Raw genomic sequence first — 24,273 nt, 5'->3', positions numbered from 1 at the left:
TCACAATTAATCTAACCTCCCTCAGCATACATGGTTACAAGAAGCATTTTTTTCTTGTGATGAGAACTTTTATGATCTACTCTCTTAGCGACTTTAGCACTACAATACTATTAACTATGCTTATTGTGTATTTTGAGACGGCATTCATTCCAACGCACGCAGACCTAGTTCTTTCAACAGCTCCATTGCCTGTTTCCACGACGACCTATTTGAAGAAAATTTTGTTGTTTGGGAGGTTTTTTTTTGTTTTGTTTTGTTTTTTTTGGCAAACAATGCTGCATCCTGCTTTTTTTGCTTGTGCACAGCAGTGTGAGTTGTGGCTGTGTGTTTCCTGGAGCAGAAACGTAGGTATGCTCGTACTTAAATGGCTCTTCAAGTCATCTTTCAGAGTTAGCATTCATCCAGCAAGAAAGGAAAGCTTACGTTTACACACGTTGTTGCCAGAATTCAATCTGTTGGGTGTGGTTTGCATGACCTTTCACTAATTTTGGATGACCCTGAGTGCTTTTTCCCACAAGTGTCGGCTGTGTGGTTTCCCGTCCTCTGAGCTGCCTGTGCACGGCCTCTCTATTTGGCTGTTTGTCTTTCTTGCAAGGAGCCATCTACGTATTTTGTATGTTAAACCTCTGATGGTTATATGAACAGCAACTAGCTTCTTCTAGCCAGCAGTTTCTCTTTCCACTTTGGAGAGTCTGTAGTCAAAAGCTATTGTTATTACTAAAATTCTTTAGCATTGACCAATACAGCAAATTTTAAAAGTCTGTGCCTTTGGTATCTTAACTAAGAAAATGCTCATGACCCTGAGGTCATAAGATATATCTCTCTATTTTTCCAAAACTTTTAATGTGTTCCTTTCCACGTTTAGGTTTTTAATCCACCCACAGTTTATTTTTAAGAATTGAATGAGGTTGAGATTTAATTAGATGTTACCCACAAGAGCAGCCAACTGCCCCAGCCCTGCTTACATGGAATCACTCTCTCCTCCTCTGTTTTGTAGCTATGATCTCTCTCAGTACCAAGTTATAATTCAGTCGAAGGTCCATTTCCAGGCCCTCTGAGCCCATTCATTCCTCTGTTTGCCTCTGAGCCCCCGAGTCCCTCCTTTCTCCACTGACTTGCCACCTACCCCTGGTCATATATCAGACATCTACCTGCCCACCGCTCTGTCTCTGGGCTTTTTAGTCAAACCTGATGGTCAAAAAATTGTCTATCCTTGGACCAATGACAGACTGTCCTCATAACTAAATTAACTCTGCTACAACCGTCTACACGTGTGAGCTAGAAAGTCTGAAAAGAATAACAACTGGAGAATATATTGTCACAATGAGACATCACCTCACACATGTTAGGATGGCTGTTATCAAGAAGACAAGAGATAACAAGTGTTGGTGAGGTTGTGGAGAAAAGGGAACCTCGTGTGCTGTTGAGGGGAATGTAAACTGGTGCAGCCACTATGGAAAACAGGTTCCTCAAAAAATTAAAAATAAAACTACTATATGATCCAGCAATTCCACTTCTGAGTATTTATCCAAAGGAGATGAAAACACGAATTTGAAAAGATATCTGCACCCTCATGTTTATTGCAGCATGATTTACAATAGCCAAGACCTGTGAATAACCTCAGTGTCCGTGGACGGATGAGTGGATAAAGGAGACGTGGTATATAAGCACAATGGAATACTATTCAGCCATAAAAAACAAGGAAATCCTGCCACTTGCAACAACATAGATGGAGCTTGAGGGTATGATGCTAAGGGAGATAAGTCAGACAGAGAAAGACAAATATCTTATGATCTCACTTATATGTGGATCTGAAAAAAAAAACAAAGTCTTAGCTGCAGAGAACAGATTGGTGGTTGCTAGAGGCAAGGGGTGAGGGTGGGCAAAATAGCCGAAGGTAGTCAAAAGGAAATAATAGTAAAGAAAGAATACACTGTTTAGGGACACCCCTCTAAGACAAAACAAAATGGAATAAAGTGAAGGAAATAATCCATACAAAATTCAGCATACTGTTTACCTTTGATGGGGGGACAGGAAGGGAATTCATAGGCAGATGTATGTTATTGCAAACTATTGGTTCTTGAATTCATCACTAAGTTAATTAAAATATAAAAAGGCTCTGCTTGGACTAGGATGATGGAGGGACATGAAACAGAGACTACAGTTAGTCCAAATTCTGTGCAACTGTATATATCTTTGCTTTACATCTTTATTTTATTTACATAAGCATTTAATGTATTTCTGTCATAATTAAGGACAAGCTAATTGTGGACGAGGGTATAGTCAGTCTTTACAAACTGGATGCAAAAAAGTGATTCACATTTTCTCTTTGGTGGTTCAGGGGCTGTAAATTCCTAGTCCCTCAGGCTTGTTAGTTGAGTTATTCAAGTCTTTATTCTTAATAATATTTTCATCTGCCAGACCTGATATTTCTGGAGAAAGGCTTGCAAAAAATCTTTCACTCTGATTTTGCTTAATATCCACCTAGACTCACTGGAGGTGCATGATGTATACAGATTGCTTTATCATCCTGGGGATTGTTCTTGGATGGATACATAGTAACTCTCGTTAGCCCAAATAACTGTTAGTCCTTGAAGGTCATTTTGTCTGACATTGCTACATTCTTCTGGTTACTGTTTGTCTCATGCATCTTTTTCCAACCATTTCTTTTCACCTTCTCCCTGGAATTATATTTCAAATGTTTCTCTTATAAATCACATATAACTGATTTTAAATTGCATTATCTAACCCCTGTCTTTAAAATATTTCTTAAATCATTTCACACCTACGATAATTAATGTACATTATTGCTACTCTTTCATTTTTTTCTTCTTTTCTTTTTTTAAATTCTTTCCTGACCTCTACTTATTTAATCAAGTTGACTTTATTCTTCCTTTTTCTCTCCTCAACTAATGCAGGAATTAAACATTCAATTTCTGATTTGAACAAGAATATTTGAGTTTAAAAATGTCAAAAATGCAGCAATCTTGGATTACTTGAATTCAATTCTTCTCCTTCTCAACCTCTCTGTTACTGTTCCTTAGTATTTCACTTAGGAGTTTAATTGCATCTTGTTGTTAACGCCAATGAGTTGGGGTTTTTTAAAACAGCCGATCATCATTTAATTTTACCAATGTCTTAGTCACCATTGCCTTTTGCATCCCACTGTGCCCTTCTGGGTTCACATTCCTTCCTACTGAGGTAGGTAGTGCTTTCAGCAATATCCATGAGCAGACCAGGTTCACTCCACGAAAAGCCAGGCTCGCAGAGGGACAGGCTTGCTATTTTTAAATTTCCTGGCAGGAAATGTACTTTCTGGACATTTCATATAAACAGAAATACACAATCTGTGTCCTTTTGTGTCTGCCTAGTTTCACCGAGCATCATATCCTCAAGGTCCATCCACATTGTAGTGTAAGTCAGTGTTTCATCCCTTTTTATGGCTGTGTAATATTCCACTGTGTGGATGGACCACATTCTGTTTATCCATTCATCCATCAATGGACACTTGGGTTGTTTCTACCTTTCAGCTGCTGTGAATAGTACTGCTATGAACATGTATGTTCACGTTTTTGTTGGAGACCCTTTTCAATTCCTTGGGGCATGTACCTAAGAGTGGAATTGCTGGATCATAGGGTAACTCCATGTTAAAATTTTGGGGGAACCCCCAGACTGTTTTCCACAGCAGCTGCACAATTTCCCATCCCCACCAGCAGTGCCTGACAGTTCTGATTCCTCCCATGTCTCGATTCTAGCCATCCTTGTAGGAATGTAGTAAGGTCTCACTGTGATTTTGATTTGCATTTCCCCAATAAGTAGGGTTTGCTTAACATCTGCGAATGGGTGATTGCTTGCACCTCCTTCATGCACTCTGAGACCCTGTGAACATCTTCACGCACCCCTCCGAAAACAGCAGCTGGAGGGCATAGCCTCGGTTCTGCCCGGCCACATAGTCACCCACCTGAGCTCGGCTTCTTGGTGGGTTCTGTGAACAAAGAGAGAAAATACACTCGATAAGCATCGAGGATGTATCCACAGCTCAAAGGAAGAATCCTTAATACCCTAATCAAAAATGAAAATTTCAAGGCACTAAAAATTAAGGGATACAAACACAAATTCCATTTTGTATTCAGAGGAACAAAAACAAACAAGACACCCTTAAAAATCCATGCCCACCAGGCTTCCCTGGACTGTGCAAGGGTCAGGGGTGGGGGGAGCTTTAATGAGGTGTCAGCTTCACTCATTAGGAAGTAAGTTTGAGCAAAGACTTGCAGGAGGCAGGGGAGTGGGATTTCAGACACCTGCAGGAAATTCATCTTTGCATCCAGGGCAGGTGGGCGTACACCTGGTGCCCCACACACCAGAAAGGTGGCTGCGTGTCTGGTGAACGGTGATGGCAGAGGCTAAGGGAAAGATGGAGAGAGCCTTCTCACTTTCAGAACGATGCTCTCTCCCTCTCTTTCATGCATGCATTTATTCTTTCAACAAACATTTATTGAGTGTTTGTTGGTGCCAGAGAGTGTGTAAACAAAAAATGAACCTCAAGGTTCATCCACATTGTAGCTGTGTCAGTGCTTCACTCTTTTGCCTGGCTGAGTAATATTCCACTGTATCGATGGACCACATTCTGTTTATCCGTTCATCCGTGGACGGACTTTTGGGCTTTTTCCACCTTTTGGTCATTGTGAATAATGTTGCTGTGAACACGTGTGTACATGTATATGATTGACTCTCTGCTTTCAATTCTCTCAAATATCTACCTAGGAGCAGGATTGCTGCTTCATACGTCAGTGGTGTTTTTTAATCAGTAAAACATCTTAGGTGATTCTGCATCTGAGCCCACAGCCTTGCCCCTCTCACAGCTGCAGGCCACCTCCTGTGGTGGGCATGATCCTTCCTTATCCATCCCGTCTCCTAGTGCATTTTGGACATTAATGCCCAGTGCCCTCCGTGCAGACTGGGTAGGACCGAGCCTCTCAACTTGCAGCCTGATAGGGGAAGTGGTGTCTCGACATTGGCGTGCATCATTAGGTTTTTCTATTGCCCTGACAATAATCTCATATCTCCTCTTTCACGGTTACTAACAGCGAAAGCCTCAGTTAGTGGGGAAAATCAGGGAGGGGGATGGTTTTGTAGCGTTTGTTTGTTGGCCTTTTCTAAATTGGGCTCTGGTCCTCACATCCCATCTTCACTTCCTCCAGCAACCACCATTATCCCTCTGCGCTGAGTGACCAGTAGCTGCTCCTGGTGACAGAGGTTGGTGGTCTTTCTCCAAGTAGACAAGCTTTTCTCTTCCTTTCAAAACAAGACCCCACTCCCACTATGCCTGCAAGCCAAACCCATTCCTCTCTCCCAGCCAGCCAGGTCCCAACACCCCTGCCTCCCGGCTAGACTTTGGGCCTTCATCAGACCTTCCTCCAGGGTCCAGGAGACAGATGCTCAGCTTTCTGGCCGGCAAGAAAGTCCGGCTGAAGCCAAGGGTGGTGAGGACACAGGTGTGGGGGTCTTTCAAGTTGCAAATGCCCCATGAGTGGAGGCGGCCAGAGGGCCCGCCGGGAGGAAGGGACACAGCCGGCCTGGGAGGGAAGCGAGCTGGATTCGATTGGTCTCGGCCAGGACGTGAGGCAGCATCGACTAAGAACCAACATTTAAGAAACTCAAAAACTGATGGAAGATGCCCAGGCCACTGGCTTGGGGAGCATTGACGTACCTAGAGACTGAGCTAAGCCCCACACCTACTGCACCCTTGGCCAAGAGACTTTTGGACGGGGCAAAGGTCCCTCTCCAACTGTCTGCCATCTCGGTGAAGACCAGACATCTCACTGCCCAGGAATTCCGCATCCTGGCCCCACCCAACCCCAAAGCTGATGCTGCAAAAGCAAAACTCCCCTGGAAATATTGGCACTCACCGGGCTCATCCAAAGCGTCAGCCAAGTCGAAGTCCCTTTGACCTGTCGGGAAGACACAGCATAAGTGACACGGCGATGGGATGGTCAGGGCTCCTGGGCTCCTGGCGCCACATCCAGGCTGCCTCCCTTGACCCCGTCCACCCGCTAAGCCAGAGGTTCCCCCTCAGTGCAAAGGTCACTCCCACTGGGAGCTAAGCAGAGGGTCAAATTCCCCCCACTCTCCACCTCTGTGTGTTTTATCAAACTGATATCTCATCTTTTCGGGCAGGCTGGTGCCCCTCACCGAAGAGACATCTTACGGAAGACGATTGCATCCCCATCTTAAAGAAGAGGAAGATCCTTCGCTGCCTCTAGCTACTGAGCAGAACACGTAGACGTTTTGGAAAGCCAGAGTATCCACGCACTCTGCAAACATTTGTAAACTACCACTATGTGCCAGGCACACTGTTGGGGGCTGGGGATTCGATGATGAACCACACATCCCTCCTTCCCAGTCCTTTAGTGAAGAAACACGATGCATCTCCCTGAAGGTAGGGGCAGGATACAGTGGGGACCAAAGGACAGCAGGTGATTCCACATCCGTGTGAGCAGACCTGGAGGTCTTCCTGGAGCAGGTGACAAGTGACCTGTTTCAAAAGTGCTGGTTTACCTACCAGGAGACGTTCTGACTCCCGTTTTTAGCTTAAGGAATGCTCCCAGGAAATGTGGTACGGTGGGGACTGTGTGGCCAGAATTCTGGGATATTTTCGTTTATCGCTAAGACAGAATGGATGTCCAGTCGAGGGTCAGCCGCACGCTGCCCCTTGCTCTCCACAACTTTCCTGAAAGCCTTCCAAAAACCTTCCAAACCAGGCCCTCCTCCCAGTGCCCAAGGGCTCAGAAATCCTGGTTACGTACGAGTTTTTCACTTGCTGAAAATAATGAAAAGGAATCTGGAATCTGGAGAGAAGCTGAGACCATATTTTGGCTTTCTTACTGGCTCAACTCACAGAAGCTTCAGCAGATAAAATGAGAGCTGAAGGGATTGGGAGAGACTGCTAATGGGTACAGGATTACCTTTGGGGTGATGAAATGTTCTGGAACTAGATAGAGGTGATGGTTGCACAGCATTGTGAATGTGTGAAAAATCTCTGAACCCTTTAAAATGGTTGACATGGTGCCTTTCATGCATGTGCATTGTACCACAAAAAAAAATTTCTTTTTAATGAGCTGGGGGTGGGAGGGCTGCACCACGTTCCTCCCCTGCCCATTAAAACATTTCTTCCCACGTGCACTTATCCCCCTTGCTGCCTCTGAAATTAGAGAAGACACATCAGAAATCCTTCGAGACCCTGACAAATTTGAATCTCATCTTTTGGTGGTAACATTTTTAACACCTTTAGTGGGGTATAACTTGCAGATCACACAATTCACCCATTCAAAGTGCACAATTCACTGGCATTTAGAACATTAACAACGTCGTCCAACCGTCACCTCCATCTGGTTCCAGAACATTCCGTCACCCCAAAAGGCCACCCCCGTCCCCATTAGCGCTCACTCCCCATCCCCCTCCCCAGCCCCTGACCATCACTAATGCCCTTTCTGTCTGTGGATTTGCCTGTTCTGGACGTGTCATATCAATGGAATCACACACAATGTGGCCTCTGCTGTCTGGCTTCTCCCACTGAGCATCATGTCTTCGAGGTTCCTCCACATGGTAGCGTGTCTCAGTGAGGAATCCTAAATTTGCACGGGGGGGGGTTTCCACCCACGCCAGGATATCGGTATTGCTGCTGTGCACGTGTCCCAGCTGAGGAGCCAAGTTTCCGGGAGCTTAAGGGCAGAGTCAGAATTTGCACCCGGCCCCCTCCAGCAGCCACAGTCCCAGCCCCTGCGCCCGGAAGGAGGCTGTGCATGAGGGAACAAGTTGATCCCTAGATGCTGGGTCTCCTCCTGGCATCCGCCCGGGTTGTGCCCTCCCTGGAGGAAGGTTTGTTGGGTCCAGCATGGGGTCAGCTATGCCCCTGGTATGACCCCGGCCACAATGCCACATGGGCAGCTCTGGGGCTGCTTGCCAAAGGAGCTGGGGCCCTGGAGTGGCCACATCCCCAGGAAGGTGCCTCCTGAATCAGGACAAGCCACAGGCATCAGAAGGTAGGGGAAACTGAGGCCAGAGTGCACCCATCACCGGCCCCGGGGTTCAGACTGGAGGCTGGAGGCCCGTGCCATTACAGACCCCATCCCACAGAGAATTTTCTAAGTCTGGCAGTTTCCACGTCCCTCCAGATGCCCCTCTTCATCACCAGGGTCCCCCAATTCCTATTTACAGGGAAGAACCTGCCCCCTTTTTTGCTCCCTCTCTCTCTCGCTCACCACCACCCTGGGTCTGGGGGACAGGATGCAACATCAGCCTCCTGGATTCTAAGACACGTCCCTTCCAGGGTGGTCAGCCAGGATGTGGCTGACCCTCTGTGCAGTTCAAATGGACGGATCATTCCTGCAGGGCCCCGAAACCACTCAGCTGCATGGGCCTCCCAGAGTCTGCATTCCACTCTCCCTTGGTAGTTGACAAACAACTTCCGTGCCACATCGTGGCACGCCCCAGCGTCTCCAGGCATCCCTAACAATCTCCTCCAACCAGCGTGCCCGGCCACTCCCCTTGTCCGAGATAATCCAAGGCCTCTGTGTTATCTCCGAAATGCCGTTGCACGATACTGCTGGGCGGCACGGGCATCTTATCAGAAAGGGCACTGGGCCCCGTCCGGGGAGGGGGGTCAATCGATCCATCAGAGTGTGGGATCCCTGACAGCCAGCCTCAGCCTGCAGCAGGAAATCAGGGGGCCCTCTCCTGGCTTTGGAAACAACCAAGGGCTCCCTGTTCCATGTCCCCGTCCCATTCAGCAGCCTCCTTCAGCTTGGAGATGCTTCCCATGCCCCTGGAGGGCGGCAGGAAGGAGGGCAGGTCACAGAGGAAGCCACCCTTGGTGGTTGCATGCCTTGCCCAGCAGAGAGGCGTGTGTGAGCATGACTCATGCGTGTGGGGCAGGGTGCGGTCTCACGTGGACCTTGTTGCATAAACCATCAGGTGGCCGGGCACAGAGATGACCCAGTCCTGCCAGCCGGGTAGGGATTCACCGGGTGCCTTCTGCCCTCTGGAGATGCTGCAGCCAAGACATTGCAGGAGTGCCGGCCCATTGCAGGCCCCCATGTGCTCCAGGTCATATCCCCATGGGAAATCCCGTGGGTACATGATGCTGATCCTGGGGCTCAAATACAGGGGAAACGGGGGGGCTGTTCACGAGGCAACCGCTCTCACCAGACTTGTTTTGAACTCAGAGCACAAGACTGGCTTGGAACAGAAGATCTGTTTCTGATCTTCATCTCTGGGGCTTCGCTGGCTCAGCCACTTTTAATCAAACCCACGTGTTCTGGGATGGTAAACGCCCGAGGAGAAAGCAGCCTCGTCTGTCCTGGGATCACGATGCTGGGCTTCCAGCCGACATCCTGGGGAGGTGGGTTTTAAGCGGCTTCTGCTGATGGGTGGGAGGTCTTAGCATCACACACAAGACCCTCACCCCCACCAAAATAAAAGCTATTCTTAGGAACGCTGCTTAGGCTGCACTTGGAGCAATTCTGTTGTCTCTAGTACCCAAACTCAGGTCCGATTCTACCCCCGTGAGATTCTATGCTGCTTCATGTTGGAGTTTCTGTGCCCTGAACGTCCCAACTTCGATTCAGACTTCCAGTCAATAGGACAACCAGCAACTTTGCAAAGCAAAGCATAGAGCAGTTGTTGGAATAATAGGAACATGGTGCTGAGGCTGGAGCTTTGCACTAAAGAATACGGCCCGCCCAGCGACGGCGACCACGCAGAACAGAGGAGACAAAGATGTGCGCCTCCCAGCTCCTCAAAACCACTGAATTATTTACTTCCATCTAAAGGAGAAAACCAGCCCCAGGTAAGCTCCGAGGAAAGGGAAAAAACAGAAAATCACAATGACTCTCCACAACCCTGGCACCAATTACAGCTGTTACCAGCAGAATTTATATGTCGCCGAACTTAATTACCGTGAACCGTGTGCATCATGTGGCTCGCAACCCACTCGTGAACACCCACAGCCTCTGAGATTTTATTACCCCGACCTTGGCATCCTTGTGTCTTCGTCCCGTTGAGGAACAGCCGCCCTTTAAGGCAACTCTTTCTCATTTCTTGACATCGGATTTTAATGGTTTCCCCTGAAGTGTGGATTAATTTAAACCTCTCCTTCTGAGGTCAGCCGCCCCAGATGAAGCCATTTAGGGAGGCTTAAATCTCCACGACCCTCTCATCCTTGAGGAATCCCACAGACGGGGCCGACCTCGCTGGAATTTCACTCATTTGGAGCACGGACTCCGAGGGAGCCCGTCTTGACTTCCTCCAGGCAAATCGTCCCCTTTTGACTCTGGCTCAATAGTTAAAAAAATTAGTTACAGAAAGCGTATGATGGTAGCTCTTTCCAAGACGGCATGAGTCACGGAGTCGAGAAAATAAATAATTTGCCTATGTTAGTCGTTTAGGTTTAAAGAGAGAGTAAAAGGAGAAAAACAGCGTGGGTTTCCATGCATCGCTGGTGGGGTTCCACTTCCTCCCTGAAACAGCTGTGTGGCTAATTCCATTCTGGTGTCTAGTTCCTCAAGAAGTTTCCGTTTCCAGCAAGTGGGCGATTATTATTAAAGAGAGGTGGGTTCCCGTCCTCCACACCTCAATGTGAATACCCAGGGACCCAATGACTGACCCTCTCTCCAAGGGCTGCAGACCCTTCTGGGGCTGAACTGGTGCCCGGTGCGTGGGCTGCTCCTCAGGTCTATGAATCCTCCTGCCCCTCAGCCCCCAATGGCAGCTGAGCCTCGCCCCAGAAGGTCAACCAGTTGTCCGGGTTCCTGGCATCACAAGGGCCCTTTTAGTGCATTGCAGATCAAAGCCATCTGCAACGGCAGATGTACAGAGGCTCCAGGCGGACACGCATTTGGTCACAAAGGAAGAAGGAATGATTGCTCATCATAAAAGAGAAGACATTTGTTGTGAAATGGAGACTGGAGAAAAATGCTGCAGGCTGTCCAGTGAGGAAAGGTTGAATGGTGTGTAGTAAACCTGCCTTCCCAAAGGGACACAGGCACATGGATCCCTTGGGATGTGGGGGACACACAGACTCTGCAGTGGTACATCTGGGTGGGGCTGAGAGGTGGCAATTCTCACAAGCTCCTATGGGACTCTGAGGCTGCAGGTCCGTGGACTTCACTTTGTAGAACAAGAACTGTGTGTGGGTTTGCTGGGGTGCTGTAACAAAGTACCCCAGATAGGGTGGCTTAAACAACAAAGATAGCTAGCTACCTAGATGACAGCTAGATAGATAGATAGATAGATGATAGATACATATGTACATACATACATACATACATAAATAGATGATAGATTGATACATAGATACATAGATGCATAGTGTGGGAGATCAAAATTGGCCACCCTGAAATATATCTCTTTACCTTGATTATTTTCACTGACAGACATCTGAGCTCCCCCAAACTGCCTAAAGGAATTTAACTCTGGGTGTAGACAGACTGGCAGGGTCCTCACTAAGCCTATTTTTAACAAAGTTCTGTTTATCAAATATTTACATTTGTAAAGGTGTCTCCCTCTGTGTTGTGGGAAGAGGGGGGGATGACCTTATCTGTGAAAACTCTTATCAGGATGGAAGGAGAGGACTTAAATCTACATACTCTTAGTTACTGTGATTTCTGTCTCTCCAGCCACATTCTCTATAGGCAGCCCTGTAAAGAATTGTCTGACAAACATTTACATTTCCCTCTCCATGTGAATTGTCTTCTTCCCCTCTGAAATCCCAAACCACTATCCCCAGCATCCTCCTTTGTCTTTAACTGAAGATGGTATTTAAGACGAGAATCACCGCTATTGTGTTGAGAAACACAGTTTCCCTGGTTTCTCCCATGTATACATGTTATTAAACTTGGTATTATTCTCTCCTGCTAACCTGTCTTTTTAATTATTCAGCCAGCCATAAGAACCTTACGGGAAAGGGCAGAGGGGGATTCTCCCTCTTCCCCAAAAACAGATAGATATAGATAGATAGACAGATAGGTAGGTAGGTAGATAGATAGTTACATAGTTAGATAGATGATAGCCAGATAGATATAGACAGAGTCTCTCATGCTAAGGCAGGATTTCTCAACGTCAGCATTAGCAACGTTTGGGACTGGATAATCCTCTTACGTTTGGGACCATCCTGTGCACTGTAGGATGTTGAACAGCATCCTGGCCTCCAACTATTAGATGACAGCAGCCCCTGTCTCCCAGTTGTGTCAACCAAAAATGACTCCAGATACTGCCAAGCGTCCCCTGGGGGCAAAGTGCCCCCCAGCTGAGAATGGCGGGCTACAGTCTCTCTACCTGGCAGTGTCACTTCTGGCCTGCCCGTGTTGGGTGATGCATCTCTGAATGGGGAAGCAAAGATCAGCCTCCCCCGTGTGTCAGGGACCCATGAGGCTCAGCCCAGGTGTAAACCAGATGGCGAGTCATCGTTTCTCAAAGAGAGCCTTGACTCCAGCGTGGGTGTGTCCCCAAGTGCTTCTTAAAATGCAGGTCTCCCAGTTCCCCAGTAGCCCCACCCACCTACAGAATGGGGCTCTCCAGGGACGGGGACTGGGGAGGTGCCTTTAAACCAGCTCCATCCTGGCTGACTCCTCTGCACATCAAGGGTTGAGAACCACTGCCCTAAATAGATGGGCGGGTTCAGCCCCACAGATGGGCAAGGTGACAATGGGCAGGTTCAATGACGCCTTTGTGGCGTGGCTGCCACAGCCATAGACTGGCCAGATCAGAGGTAGTTTGGGGGCCATGAGGAAGGAGGCAGGATCAAGAAAGTCTCCACTGAGGGATGTAGGATGAGGCTAGCATGGACTAGAGTCCCATAGCCCTGCGTGGCCTGGCTTGTTGCCTTGAGCAAGTGTCACAAGGTTGTGACACTCTCCATATCACCATTCTCAGAAGCAAAACCAAAACAGCCCCACAGCTGAGTGCAGCAAGTCGTGCAAAATACCTTCACCCAACAGGAAGTACTCAAAAACACTACCTGTTGTTCTTAAAAACTATAAAGAACATCGTTATCAGTTATCATCATTTTTTTTTTAACTCTGCACGTAGAAAAGCAGCTTTCTAGTCAAATGCACACAAATTTTTAGCCATGTATGATAAGGGAAGAAGGCACAATGGATGTGGAAGAGAGTGTTGGAGGCAGTGCATAATATATGTGCAGGAAAAAGGGTAACATATATATAGGGAAACAATAGTGTACATACTGGATACTATATATATATATGTATATATATACAGGAAAAAGAAAAACATAAGGATAAATATATTTATATATTTAATTTATATATATTTATAAACATAAATGGCTTATACAAAATTTTTTAATAAAAAATTTTTTTTCTCAAAAAACCAAACATCACAAGCTGCCCTTTGCCATTTCCATCCTAATCCTGCCTGTGCGTTTTACCAGTGGCGCGACCTGGGGCAAATGGGTGAACTGTCGGTGCCTCAATTTACCATCTATAAAGTGGCACCCCATCATTTGGCTGGGTGAGAATAACTTAAGGAGTTAGAAGTGATATCGTCATCCAAAGAACTCAACACGGACGTCATTGAAAGCACTTGGCCAACCTCAGCCGTGGCTGGCTCCTAGATCTTTTTCCTCTCGTGAAGGACATTTTGTAAACACACAGCAAAGTTTCCCACAGATTTACGATGAGCTGCATGGCTAGCTGAAGGAAGCTGACATCCACTTCTTCCTAAAGGATGCAATAGACTATGCAATTTAGAGGTTGACTCGCTTGAGGGAATAAGGCAAACCTACAGTTCTGATTGTCACCCACCAAGACCGGAATTAACTCTCCAAAGGGGCTGGGTGTGCAGCTGGGCGTCTCTGCTTAAAACAGGAGCCCTGCCCCCTTGCTTCTCCCTCAGGTCTCGTGTAAATTCAGGGACCAACATCCCTGTGCAAACAGAAGCTACTGAATTCATGTCAGCGTGGTCCACATACCAGGTAAGATGTACAGACGACATGCATTAACTGATGCTGAAAGTCCCAGTCTGCGTGCACCGGGATCTCTCTCAACCTCACGTCTGCCCCCAAAACAACCAACTCTCTTCCTTGAACACGCCTTAAACATGATAAACAGGAAATGCCAGAATCCTAACATCTGCACGAGATGTTTTAACTCCTAACCGACGCTTCTCCCTCCCAAGTTCCACCTGGTATTCCGTGCCCTGGAATCAGAATATGAAAAAGAGCATACTTGCCATCCAGTTACTGCTTAAATCTTACACTTCACTGTTCATATAGTTCCTAAATGAGGTGCCCCACCCTCCCCAGCATCCAGGTGTTGGGAGAGAGCCTGTCAGCTCGCATTGAAGTTCTGGGCATAAAACAACTCACATGATTTTAACTTGTGACCGCGCAAGGATGACATTTATCAAAAAGCTTAAAAATCAGAACCGAGCCTGCCCATGAAGCCAACGCAATCTCAGGTCAGCCATCCCCCCGAACCAAGCTGTGTGTCGATTCCACTTTGGCCGTATGGAAACAAAACAGTCAGAACTAATATTTTAAGCCCCAAACAAGGAACTTAAAAACCCCAACACGCCCTAACATGCTTAAATCATGGACTAGAACCGATCATTTTTTAAACGTGTGACACGCACAGACCAAAATGAGAAAACAGAGTTTGCTTTTAAGTGCTATTAACACACATCCTACAACTAAAACATCTGGTTTCAGTTCCCAGACCCTACACTGGTTCCCCATACCCTCTCCCCTACCAGCCATCATCCTCCCTCTCCTTTCTAATCTGGTCTGGCAAGCTAGAGCCATTCACTTAGCAGAAGCTCCTTTTGGAAGGAGTTTTTAAAAGTGAGCTTTTAAAAACTCACAGAAGCCCACACCTACGCAGCTACCCCTCGGGGCAAACCGTCCCTCACCTCGGGCGTGCATCAGAAAACACAGGAACGAGAGACGAAAGAGTGCCCGCCAGCTCTCCATCGTGGGCTCCGGGAGGAAGGAATCTCAGCGGGTTGCCACATCCAGCCACCCCACCCTCGATGTGTTGACTTCTGGTCTCCCAGCTTGGAAGGAAGAGAGGCCAAGTCTTCAAGCGGAAGCTACGATCCCTTTGCCAAAACTAAATGAGCCCGGCTCTCGGACTCCAAACCCCACAGCCAGGAGCCCGTGGGACAAATGCACCCACGCTGAAGAACGCACCTGAGCCAGCCCCCTCGAGCTGCAACAGCCAACCCCTAGCATGATGGGGAAACAGGGTGTCACTCAGCACCAATGGGCATCCTGGGCTTCAGGAAGCTGGCACACCTGCTTGGCTGCTCTGCTCCCGTGGGCGTGAAAGGTGAAGCATCATAGGGCCAACCTGAGCCTTGGGAGGAGACTCCTCGCCCGTGGTCCTTCCCAGGAACCCTCCTCCAGGGCGGTGACAGTTCATTGAGAACTGGCGTTGGGTCATTCCAAAGAACAGTGCCCAGACCCAACTTTAAGTCTCAGCTTTTGCAACTAAGAGACCCTGTGCCTTAAAAGACTCTCTCTGTCCCTGAACCTCAGGTATCTTTGCAGGTGTCAGGACAAATAGTCTGGGTGGGGATACCGGTGTGAGGGAAGCAGATGAACCTGGACCCCTGTGTCTTTCACCTGAGCTACGTTAGAGGTGGTCAGAAGCTCCTCATTTATTAATTCCAGGATTTCTGCTTCCTGAGTGTGGGACATCAAAGGAGTTCATGCATTCATTCAACAAACATTCGATACACACCTGTTCTGATCCAGGTGCATGCGAGGTGCCAGGTGTGCAGTGATGAAGAACTGAAAGTTGTTTACAAAGAGGAGGGGACACAGATGGTTAAACCAGAGAATTGTGGTGCACTACTATGTGATGTGGGGGATACACATGGAGACGTTGGGGTACCTGGGACATTCCGGACTCACCTTGTATCATAAAGGTTTCTAGAGAGGGTCGTGGCCTCGCCCTGATTTTAAAGGCTGAGTAGGAAGAAGGGAACAGGCTGGGAGAGACACCGGAGTTCTCTCTCTCCACCATGTGAGGACACAGGGAGAAGACGGCATCTACACACCGTGAAAACAGGAGGAACCAGCCCTGCCCACACCTTGATGTTGGACGTCCAGCCTCCAGGGCTGTGAGACCATAAATGTCTGTTGTTTAGGCTGCCCAGTCTATAGTATCTTGTTACAGCAGCCCAAATATGACTAATTCTCCAGATTTGGAGAGTAGCCAATACTGGTCTTGTTCCTTGGTGACATAAAATGTGAATTAGCTAATGTCTATCTGAGAGCATCCAAGAGACGAATCATGATATTCTCTACGTCCTGGAAATTATATGTTCTCAACTAAACCAGTATTTGTCCATGTAGGGACTGGAGGGGGTGGGTGTAAATCCTGCTGCATGGTTGACAAGGACGTTCATTGCTTTGTGGGCCGTCAGAAAGGAGAATGGACTTGCAGCAATATTTATGGACTTCCGTCCACTGTTTTCATGGCTATTCCATATTCCAAAGCCAGGCAGAAATACACCGTAGCTAGTTTTAACGGAAAATCCAGGGCAAGTTTTATTCTATTTGTATCTCATTTTGTTCTATGGCAGAGTGAGCTATTGACGGTGAGGAATGGAGGAGGACCTATTGAAAGTCATCCTGCTGCTGTTCCATCCCCACCAGCCCCCCAGGAAGGAAGGAAGGAACAACTACAGAGATTGTGCTTGTTATGGGCTGAAATGTGTCCCTCTAAAATTCGCATGTTAGAGTCCTAACCCCCGGAACCTCAGAATGGGACTGGATTTGGAGATGGGTCTTTAAAGAGGTGATGAAGGTAAAATGAGGTCAAGAGGGTGGGTCCTGATCCAATAGGACTGGTGTCCTTATACAAAGAGGAGATGAGGACACAGACACGCACAGAGGGACAACCACGTGAGGACACAGGGAGAGGACGGCGTCTACACACCAAGGAGAGAGGCCTCAGGAGGAACCAGCCCTGCGCACACCTGGATCTCAGACTTATGGCCTCCAGAACCATGAAACAATACAGTTCTGTTGTTTAATCACAATCAGTTTGTGGTATTTTGTTATGGCGGAGATGGGATCCTTATATGAAGATGAGCCCACTAGGGGCCATGGAAATGAGTTATAGATGGCATTAAATTTGGTGCAAGGAGATCATCGAACTTGTTGCAATCATGCTGAGGGAAGTGATGTCAGCAGAGATGGACAAAGGGTAGGCGTGGTGGGGAGGTTTCCAGCATTCTTTACAGAGAGAACCAACAGAATTAATGAAGGTGCCCACATGTAATCATAAACAAACCTGCAGACACCCGTCTACTGATCCGGAGAGATTTCAGTAAATTGCATATGGCGGAGCCATGACTCACATTCAGGCAGCCTGAGTCCAAGGCTTATTGCGTCCTTAACCTGGCTGTCCTGCTGGTGGGCTGCCCCAAAGTAGGCACTCAAAATCACTTGTTAACTTAAATTGAAGGGAAATTGGATGAAGGTGCCTGGTGGAATGAAATGGACATGACCACTGGACATCCGACTTTGGTCCAGAGTGAGTTGAGTTGCCATAGAGGGAGAGAGCAAAGTGAAGATTGAAGTCCAGAAGGCACTACGCCCTCAGGAAATATACAGTAAGAGTTGTGGGTTGAATTGTGTCCCCTCAAAGAGATATGTTGCAGTCCTAACCCCCAGGACCTCACAATGGGACCTTATTTGGAAACAGGGTCTTTGCAGATGATCAAGTTAAAGTCATCCTGGAGGAGGGTGGCCCTAAATCCACTGACAGTGTCCTCATCAGAGACAGAAGAGGAGACACAGACACAGAGGAGAAGCCACGTGGAGACGGAGGCAGAGACGGGAGGGAGGCGGCCACCAGCCCAGGGACGCCTGGAGCCCCAGAAGCTGGAAGAGGCAGGAAGGACCCTCCCGGGGAGCCTCTGGAGGGAGCGTGGCCCTGCGACCCCTTCATCTCAGACATCTGGTCTCCAGGACTGGGGGAGGATGAATTTTATTGTTTTAAGCCTCCGTGTTTGGGTCATTTGTTAACAGCGGCAACAGGGCACTCATACACCTTCCTTTCTTTGAAACAAAGGAACAAGGCACAAAGTCACAGAAAGCCTTTTTCTTCCAACACAGAAATAAGTGCCCCTCAGACCCCAAAATTCTAGCTCTCGGACCATTGTAGTTGCCAGGATATTAATGCATGTTCATCAGCACGATTGCACAGAATTACACACGGACCTTTTTTGAATTGTTAGGTTTTTTTTTCCCCCTAAACACATTTTGGATCCGGACAAAATTTTATACTTCTAAAAAGGGTTGGAGATGAACCAAATGCCTTTTTCCTAAGTGCCTGTCCGTTCTCCCTGACACGCTGACCTGCAGGAAAAATGCAAACGTTCTCTTTAAGAGCCATTCCAGGAAGACAGAGCCTGGCTTGCCAGGGAACACCCAAAGGTAGAAATGATGGAGAATGGAAGGGAACAGCAGGGCTATAGTACAAGATGAATACCGTAATCATGGCGCTTCATCACCACCCAAGAACCACTAGATTGCCAGGAAGAGGCTCTAAAGTGTCATTTGAGATAATTGAGTGCTCTGCCCTCTCCAAGACCAGCAGTGCAATCAGGATGGAAATCTGCAGCCTGGTAACTCTGGAAAGCGTTCTCCTTTGTTATTTCATCGTGACGTCGTCCCACAAAAAAAGGCAACAATGGATGAACATCCATGATTTAAGTCAGAGGCATTTTGTCTATCTACCAAATTCTTTCCATCTTCCATTTTGAAATCTCCCTGGAGAAGAGATATGGCTTGGTGTCCGAGTCCATTGATATTTTCCTATTTTCACAGCGTTTATTATTTTTTTCCCTAAATCTCCGTGACTCTGCCTAATTTATTCAAATACACTCATTGATCAACCCTTGCAAACTACCCATCTCAAAGCAGTGGAGAACAAGACAAAGTTAAAACGTGCAAAAGGCACTTTGAACCCCTCTGATAAATGGAATATGCACACGAGAAAGAAAAAAATAAATCCTGGTTGGGAAAGCAGTTTCTAAATCCCCAGAGAAGCTGAATTTATGCCCAATAGAATGAAAAGAGAAATGAATCTCGATAACTTCAGCATTTTTTTTAGCAGCTCGAAATGTGTGTATGTTTTTCTTGATTGTCTGGTATTTTGCCAGATCGTCTGGTATTTTTGTTTTCCCTGTAGCATCTTTATAAAGCTATGTTACTTAGACGGATCAATTTTTGGTGCACACACATGTGTGCATGTGTGTGTGTGTGTGTGTGTAAATGCTTTAAGAAAACATGCATGTATAATCCTAAGCTGTAAGTGAGACAGTCAAGGAGGGCAGAGGATGTGTTTGGAAAGATCCTTCCCTCGAATTTCCCAGACCATAAAATCAAATACAGCTCTGATACGTGCTACAATGTGGATGAACCTCAAAAATTTTACGCCAAGTGAAAGAAGCCAGACATGAAAACCCACACAGCCTCTGATCCCACTTATGTGGAATGTCCAGGATAGGCAAATCTTAGAGGTAGAAAGCGGATTGGAGGTTGCCTGGGGCTGGGGGGAGAAGGATGGGCAATGTTATGTGAATTGTGTCCCCCCCCCCACCAAATTCATATGTCGGAGTCCTAACTTGCCATAGCTCAGATTGTGACCTTAGCTGGGAATGGGGTCAGTGTAGATGTAATTAGTTAGGATGAGGTTGTACTGGAGGAGGATGGGCCATAACCCAATCTGACTGGTGTCCTTATAGCAAGAGATTTGGACACAGACATGCAGACACAGGAAGAAGGTCACGTGAAGAGGAAGGCAGAAATGGAAGTGATGCATCTACAGGCCAAGAAACACCAACGATTTCGGGAAGCCCCCAGAAACCAGGAGAGAGGCACAGAGCAGATTCTCCGGAAGGAATCAATGCTGCCCATGCCTTGATTTTAGACTTCTGGTCTCCAGAACTGCGAGAGGATAATTTCCGTTGTGTGAGCTGCCCCGTCTGTGGTGCTCTGTTATGGCCTCCCCAGGAAACTCATATGGGGCGTGACTGCCTAACGGGATTCCTCTGGGGTTGATAAAAACACCTTGGAACCAGATAGAGTGGTGGAACCAGATTGTGAATCCATCTTGGAACCAGATTGTGAATGCACTACATTCAAGACAAACACGACAGTCCTTGCTTACATTGTTGGCCCTCCTGCAGCAGACAGAGAGGTAGAAAGACCCCCTTCCCACCCCTCATGACGTTGGGGAGGGCCCAGGTGGATGAAGGGGTGCCCAGGGCCTCACCCAGACTCATAAAGCTGGGCCTAAGGAGACAGGTGGGCAGAACCAAAAGAATGCCTCTGTTTCCATCGCCCCAGGCTAACAATGAGAAACGATGGGCCCCAGATGAGAGGAAGATAGGCAGGCAGCAAGGAATGCACAGGGGGGCAAGGAAGAGAGCCCCCAGCTGGCTGGGGGGGACGCCGGGCATCAGGAGGGGGAGAACCTCGAAATGCCTTCCTATAAAGCCCGCTGCCAGACCTGGAGGGAAGATGCAGGCCAGGAAGTGCAGAGGAGCCCCCAGGAGCAGAGAGGGTGGGGAGTGAATGATGGAGGGGGCTCTTGGGTTCATATATTACACCTGGAATCCAGATTTGTCAGAGAAGGTGGGTTGTGCGGATGGAAAGGGACCTGCCTTGTCTTGCAAAGGAGACCATGCGCCAGCTGGCCCCGTGGCCCGTGGGACCTGCTGAGGCTCGAGCTAAGCCAAACTAGTGTGGACATGCTCGAGCAACAATGAAACTAGGGCAGCAGTCATCACAAATCCTTGAAGATAAAATAAAGGTGCAAAATAGCAGCTAACCCGCCGCCATGCCTAACACGTGCAAGACACTGTTTTAAGTATCTTACTTGCATTCGGGCAAACGTTGCCAACCTTCTTCTGCACAGGTCCAGACTGTCAATATATTCTTCTCTGCAAGCCATACGGGCCCTGTTGCAACCACTGAACTCGGTCATCTTAGGTGGAAAGCAGCCCCAGGCAATGTGCAAACCAGTGGGCATGTCTGTGAGCCATCAAACGTTCTTTATGGATGCTGAATTTCTATTTGAATTTTCATGCATCATAAAATATTATTGTTATTTCGATATTTTAAGATCATTTAGACATAGAAAAACCATTCGCAGGCAGTGGGCAGGATGTGGCTCGCAGCCTGCTGGTGGCCCACGTCCACACTGCACGGTCACCGTGCGTCCTGAGATGCACGTGGTCTCCTCAGCTGTTTTTTTACGGAGGTGGAGACTGGCCACATAGCATGTCCACACTCTGAAGGCTGGTAAGCGGGGGCAGCGTAGCCCCAATGGTTGTGAATGCAAAGCAAGGGGACAGGAGACAAGGTCTAGCTCACCTCTCTTAGCCTAAACAGGTCACAGAGGGGGAGCATGCAGACACACATGAGCGAAGGAGCAAAACCAATAAGGTGGATTTAACTTTCGTGTCCTCCATACCTTAAAAATGGAGAATATGCATCTTTTTCGATGCACACGGAACTTGCACAAAATTAGCCACTGGACCACAAAGCAAGCTTTGGAAAACTGAAGAAAAGCAGAAAAGATACAGACACCATTCGGCTCCCACGTGACAGTAGAAGTGGAGATTGATGACCCAATCGGGAAAGCAAAGAACACAAAATGTCACGTGGACATTTCTAAAACTTTTTAAACCCTTGGATTGACAGGAAATAAAAACGGAAAATGCCAACTATCTAGAAAATAGCAATAATGAGAGCTGATTGTGTCATCACTGGAGGCTCAGATGAAAGGTTGGAGCCTTGAATGTTTACAGTATTAAAGAAGAAAGAATGAAAATAAATGGAATAAGCATTCAATTCAAGGTGTGTCTGGAAGGAGGGAGGGTAACAAATTAAATCCAAGGAAAGCACATGAGAGGGCTCAATGAGTTAAAAATTGAGAAACAGCAAAGCTTATAATTAAAAAATATTTGCGAAAACTAAAATGGAGAAATAATGACTGCACAAAATAAGAAGAATGTGGAGTTCTCCATAGACTTGGAGGATATTGAAGAATTATAAGTGGAAACTTTGCTCAAATCTATGCAGCATCATTTGAAAACTTAGGAAAAATGGATGATTTCCAGTGAAGAAGTAGAAATATAGAAAGTTGTTCTTTTTTTAAAATTTATCTCCCCCAGAAAGAAACAGAAACCAAAAACCAGTTATCCCCACTACACACGCACACCAGGTCCAGGTAGCTGAAGCCAAACCAACTTCCCAGAATATAAAGGAAGTCTACCAAAATCTATGAAGAAAGTATAATATTGAAATAACGCAACAATAGAACAGACCAATTCCACTTTTGAATATTGACAGAATAATCCTCAAAAGATTAACAAGCCCAACACCAAATACGATTTGATTTGAGAATAAAACGATGGTTCTGTATTAGCTTATCTATTATAGTGTATGTAATTATACTTAATTCATCATATTTATTGATTAAAGAGGAAACCATCAGATCATCCTCACAGATCTTGAAAAAGCAATTAACTGAATTTAATACTCATTCCTGACAAACTGCTTAAGATGAATAGATTCTTCCATGATTATATGTATATTTATATATACATGACTTTATATACATATTCTTTCATGATTATATATTTGATTTTGTATGTATATATATGTATCTGTGTGTGTATGTGAACAATAAGAGAATTCAGGAAATTTGCCTTATGCAGGATTAACATAAATCAATAATGTTTATACATAAAATAAGAAATGTGCAAATAAACATGAAAAATACAAAAACGTTACAGAGGGATGGAAAAGTCCAGAAAAAGGAAAGGGATAGCTTGTTCTTAAACAGACTGACTCTATATTATCAACATGCCTAAATTAATCTGTAAATTTAGTGTAATCATGGTTAAGATACAAACAGGATTCTTTTTAGAACAGGCAAGCTGACCCTAAAATATAAATGAAAAATTAAACAGTAACGAATGACCAAGAAAACCCTAAAAAGTAAGAATAACAGATACAGCATCTAGTCCTAGCAGATAGGAAAACCCATCATAATTATCAACCCACAGTAATGAAAACCATGCGGCACTGGCTTCTTTGTAAACAATGACAATGGGAGAGAAGAGAATACAGAAATATCTCCTCTCCCAGGATGTCCAGGAATTTAGTGGCTGACATAAATTGCATTTCTAATCAGTTGGGAAAACATGGGTTATTCAATAAAAGCTTGGGAATAATGGGATTATCCCATGGGTGAAAAAAAAAACTGTACACAGAGAAATGTTTTCCTCATTTCCTACTCAAAAATGTATTCCTAGGGGATCAAATATTTTAATGTAAAAAAAAAAAACACAATAAAGCTCTATATAAAAGTGTTAGAAGAAGCTACGCAGTTTTTAAAAAAATAGTGTCAATATGGTAGATGTTTTTCCAAGTATGATAGCGAGCCCAGTAACCATTAACTAATTTCACTACATAAAAGTAATATATATGAATAGGGAAAACCATTTCTGAGTTAAAAGGGTAAAGATAAAGTGAAAAAGCATATTTGCTACCTACTTCACAAATGGCACTATCTTTCATACATAAAGAGTTCCTACAGATCAAGAAGAAAAGGACCCACAACACATATAAAAACGGGCAAAGGACATATTCGAGTGGCTCCCCCAGAAATTAGATGCAAATGGATCTTCCACACACAGATTCTCAATCTCACTTGTGTTAAAAGAAATTCAATGTAAAACAGTTAAGACACCGTATTTCAACCAACAGATTGGTAATGATCAGAAAGTTGGCAGGGCCATGAGGAAACAGATCTGAGATATCATTGCGGGTACCATAAATTTGCACAACCTCGATGGTGAGTGAATAGCAGTGTCCATAAACAATTAAACATGCATACACCCTTTTGCATAACAAAGGCAACTTCAGACATTTATGCAACACACACACTTACACAGGTCCTCAATAATATAGTTCGAAAGATATTCATTGCAGCATTTTCTTGATAGCAAAAACTTGGCCACAGCTTCAGTTGGTTGGCTAAATACACTAAAATCCAGATTTATAACAAATCCTCTACAGTATTACTGTCTCCCGTTAGCCTTTAAATTTTTTATCCTGATTTCAAAACCCATCGGACTGTGATTTCTTTATACACAAGTTCTAAAATGATTAAACAAAGTAATGTTTTTTGCCAAGATATTTAATGATCCAACAAGCCACCTAAT

General features: G+C 46.0%; 1 protein-coding gene across 1 annotated transcript in view; it reads right to left on the bottom strand.

Moving 5' to 3' along the window:
• Positions 1–15,154, bottom strand: part of XG (Xg glycoprotein (Xg blood group)) — a 37,669-nt gene extending 22,515 nt beyond the window's left edge. Inside the window, exons 1-3 of the mRNA XM_058535368.1 lie at positions 14,926–15,154; positions 5,910–5,951; positions 3,962–3,985 (exon numbers count right to left, since the gene is read on the bottom strand). Coding sequence (XP_058391351.1) covers positions 3,962–3,985; positions 5,910–5,951; positions 14,926–14,986 — 127 coding nt within the window. The 5' untranslated portion in view covers positions 14,987–15,154. The remainder of the gene's footprint in view (positions 1–3,961; positions 3,986–5,909; positions 5,952–14,925) is intronic.
• Between the last annotated feature and the right edge of the window lie 9,119 nt (positions 15,155–24,273).

The sequence above is a fragment of the Diceros bicornis genome, chromosome X, assembly GCF_020826845.1.
Source record: "Diceros bicornis minor isolate mBicDic1 chromosome X, mDicBic1.mat.cur, whole genome shotgun sequence".
NCBI lineage: Eukaryota > Metazoa > Chordata > Mammalia > Perissodactyla > Rhinocerotidae > Diceros > Diceros bicornis.
The sequence above is the reverse complement of the archived record's forward strand: the minus strand, read 5'-3'. Positions and strand labels throughout refer to the sequence as shown.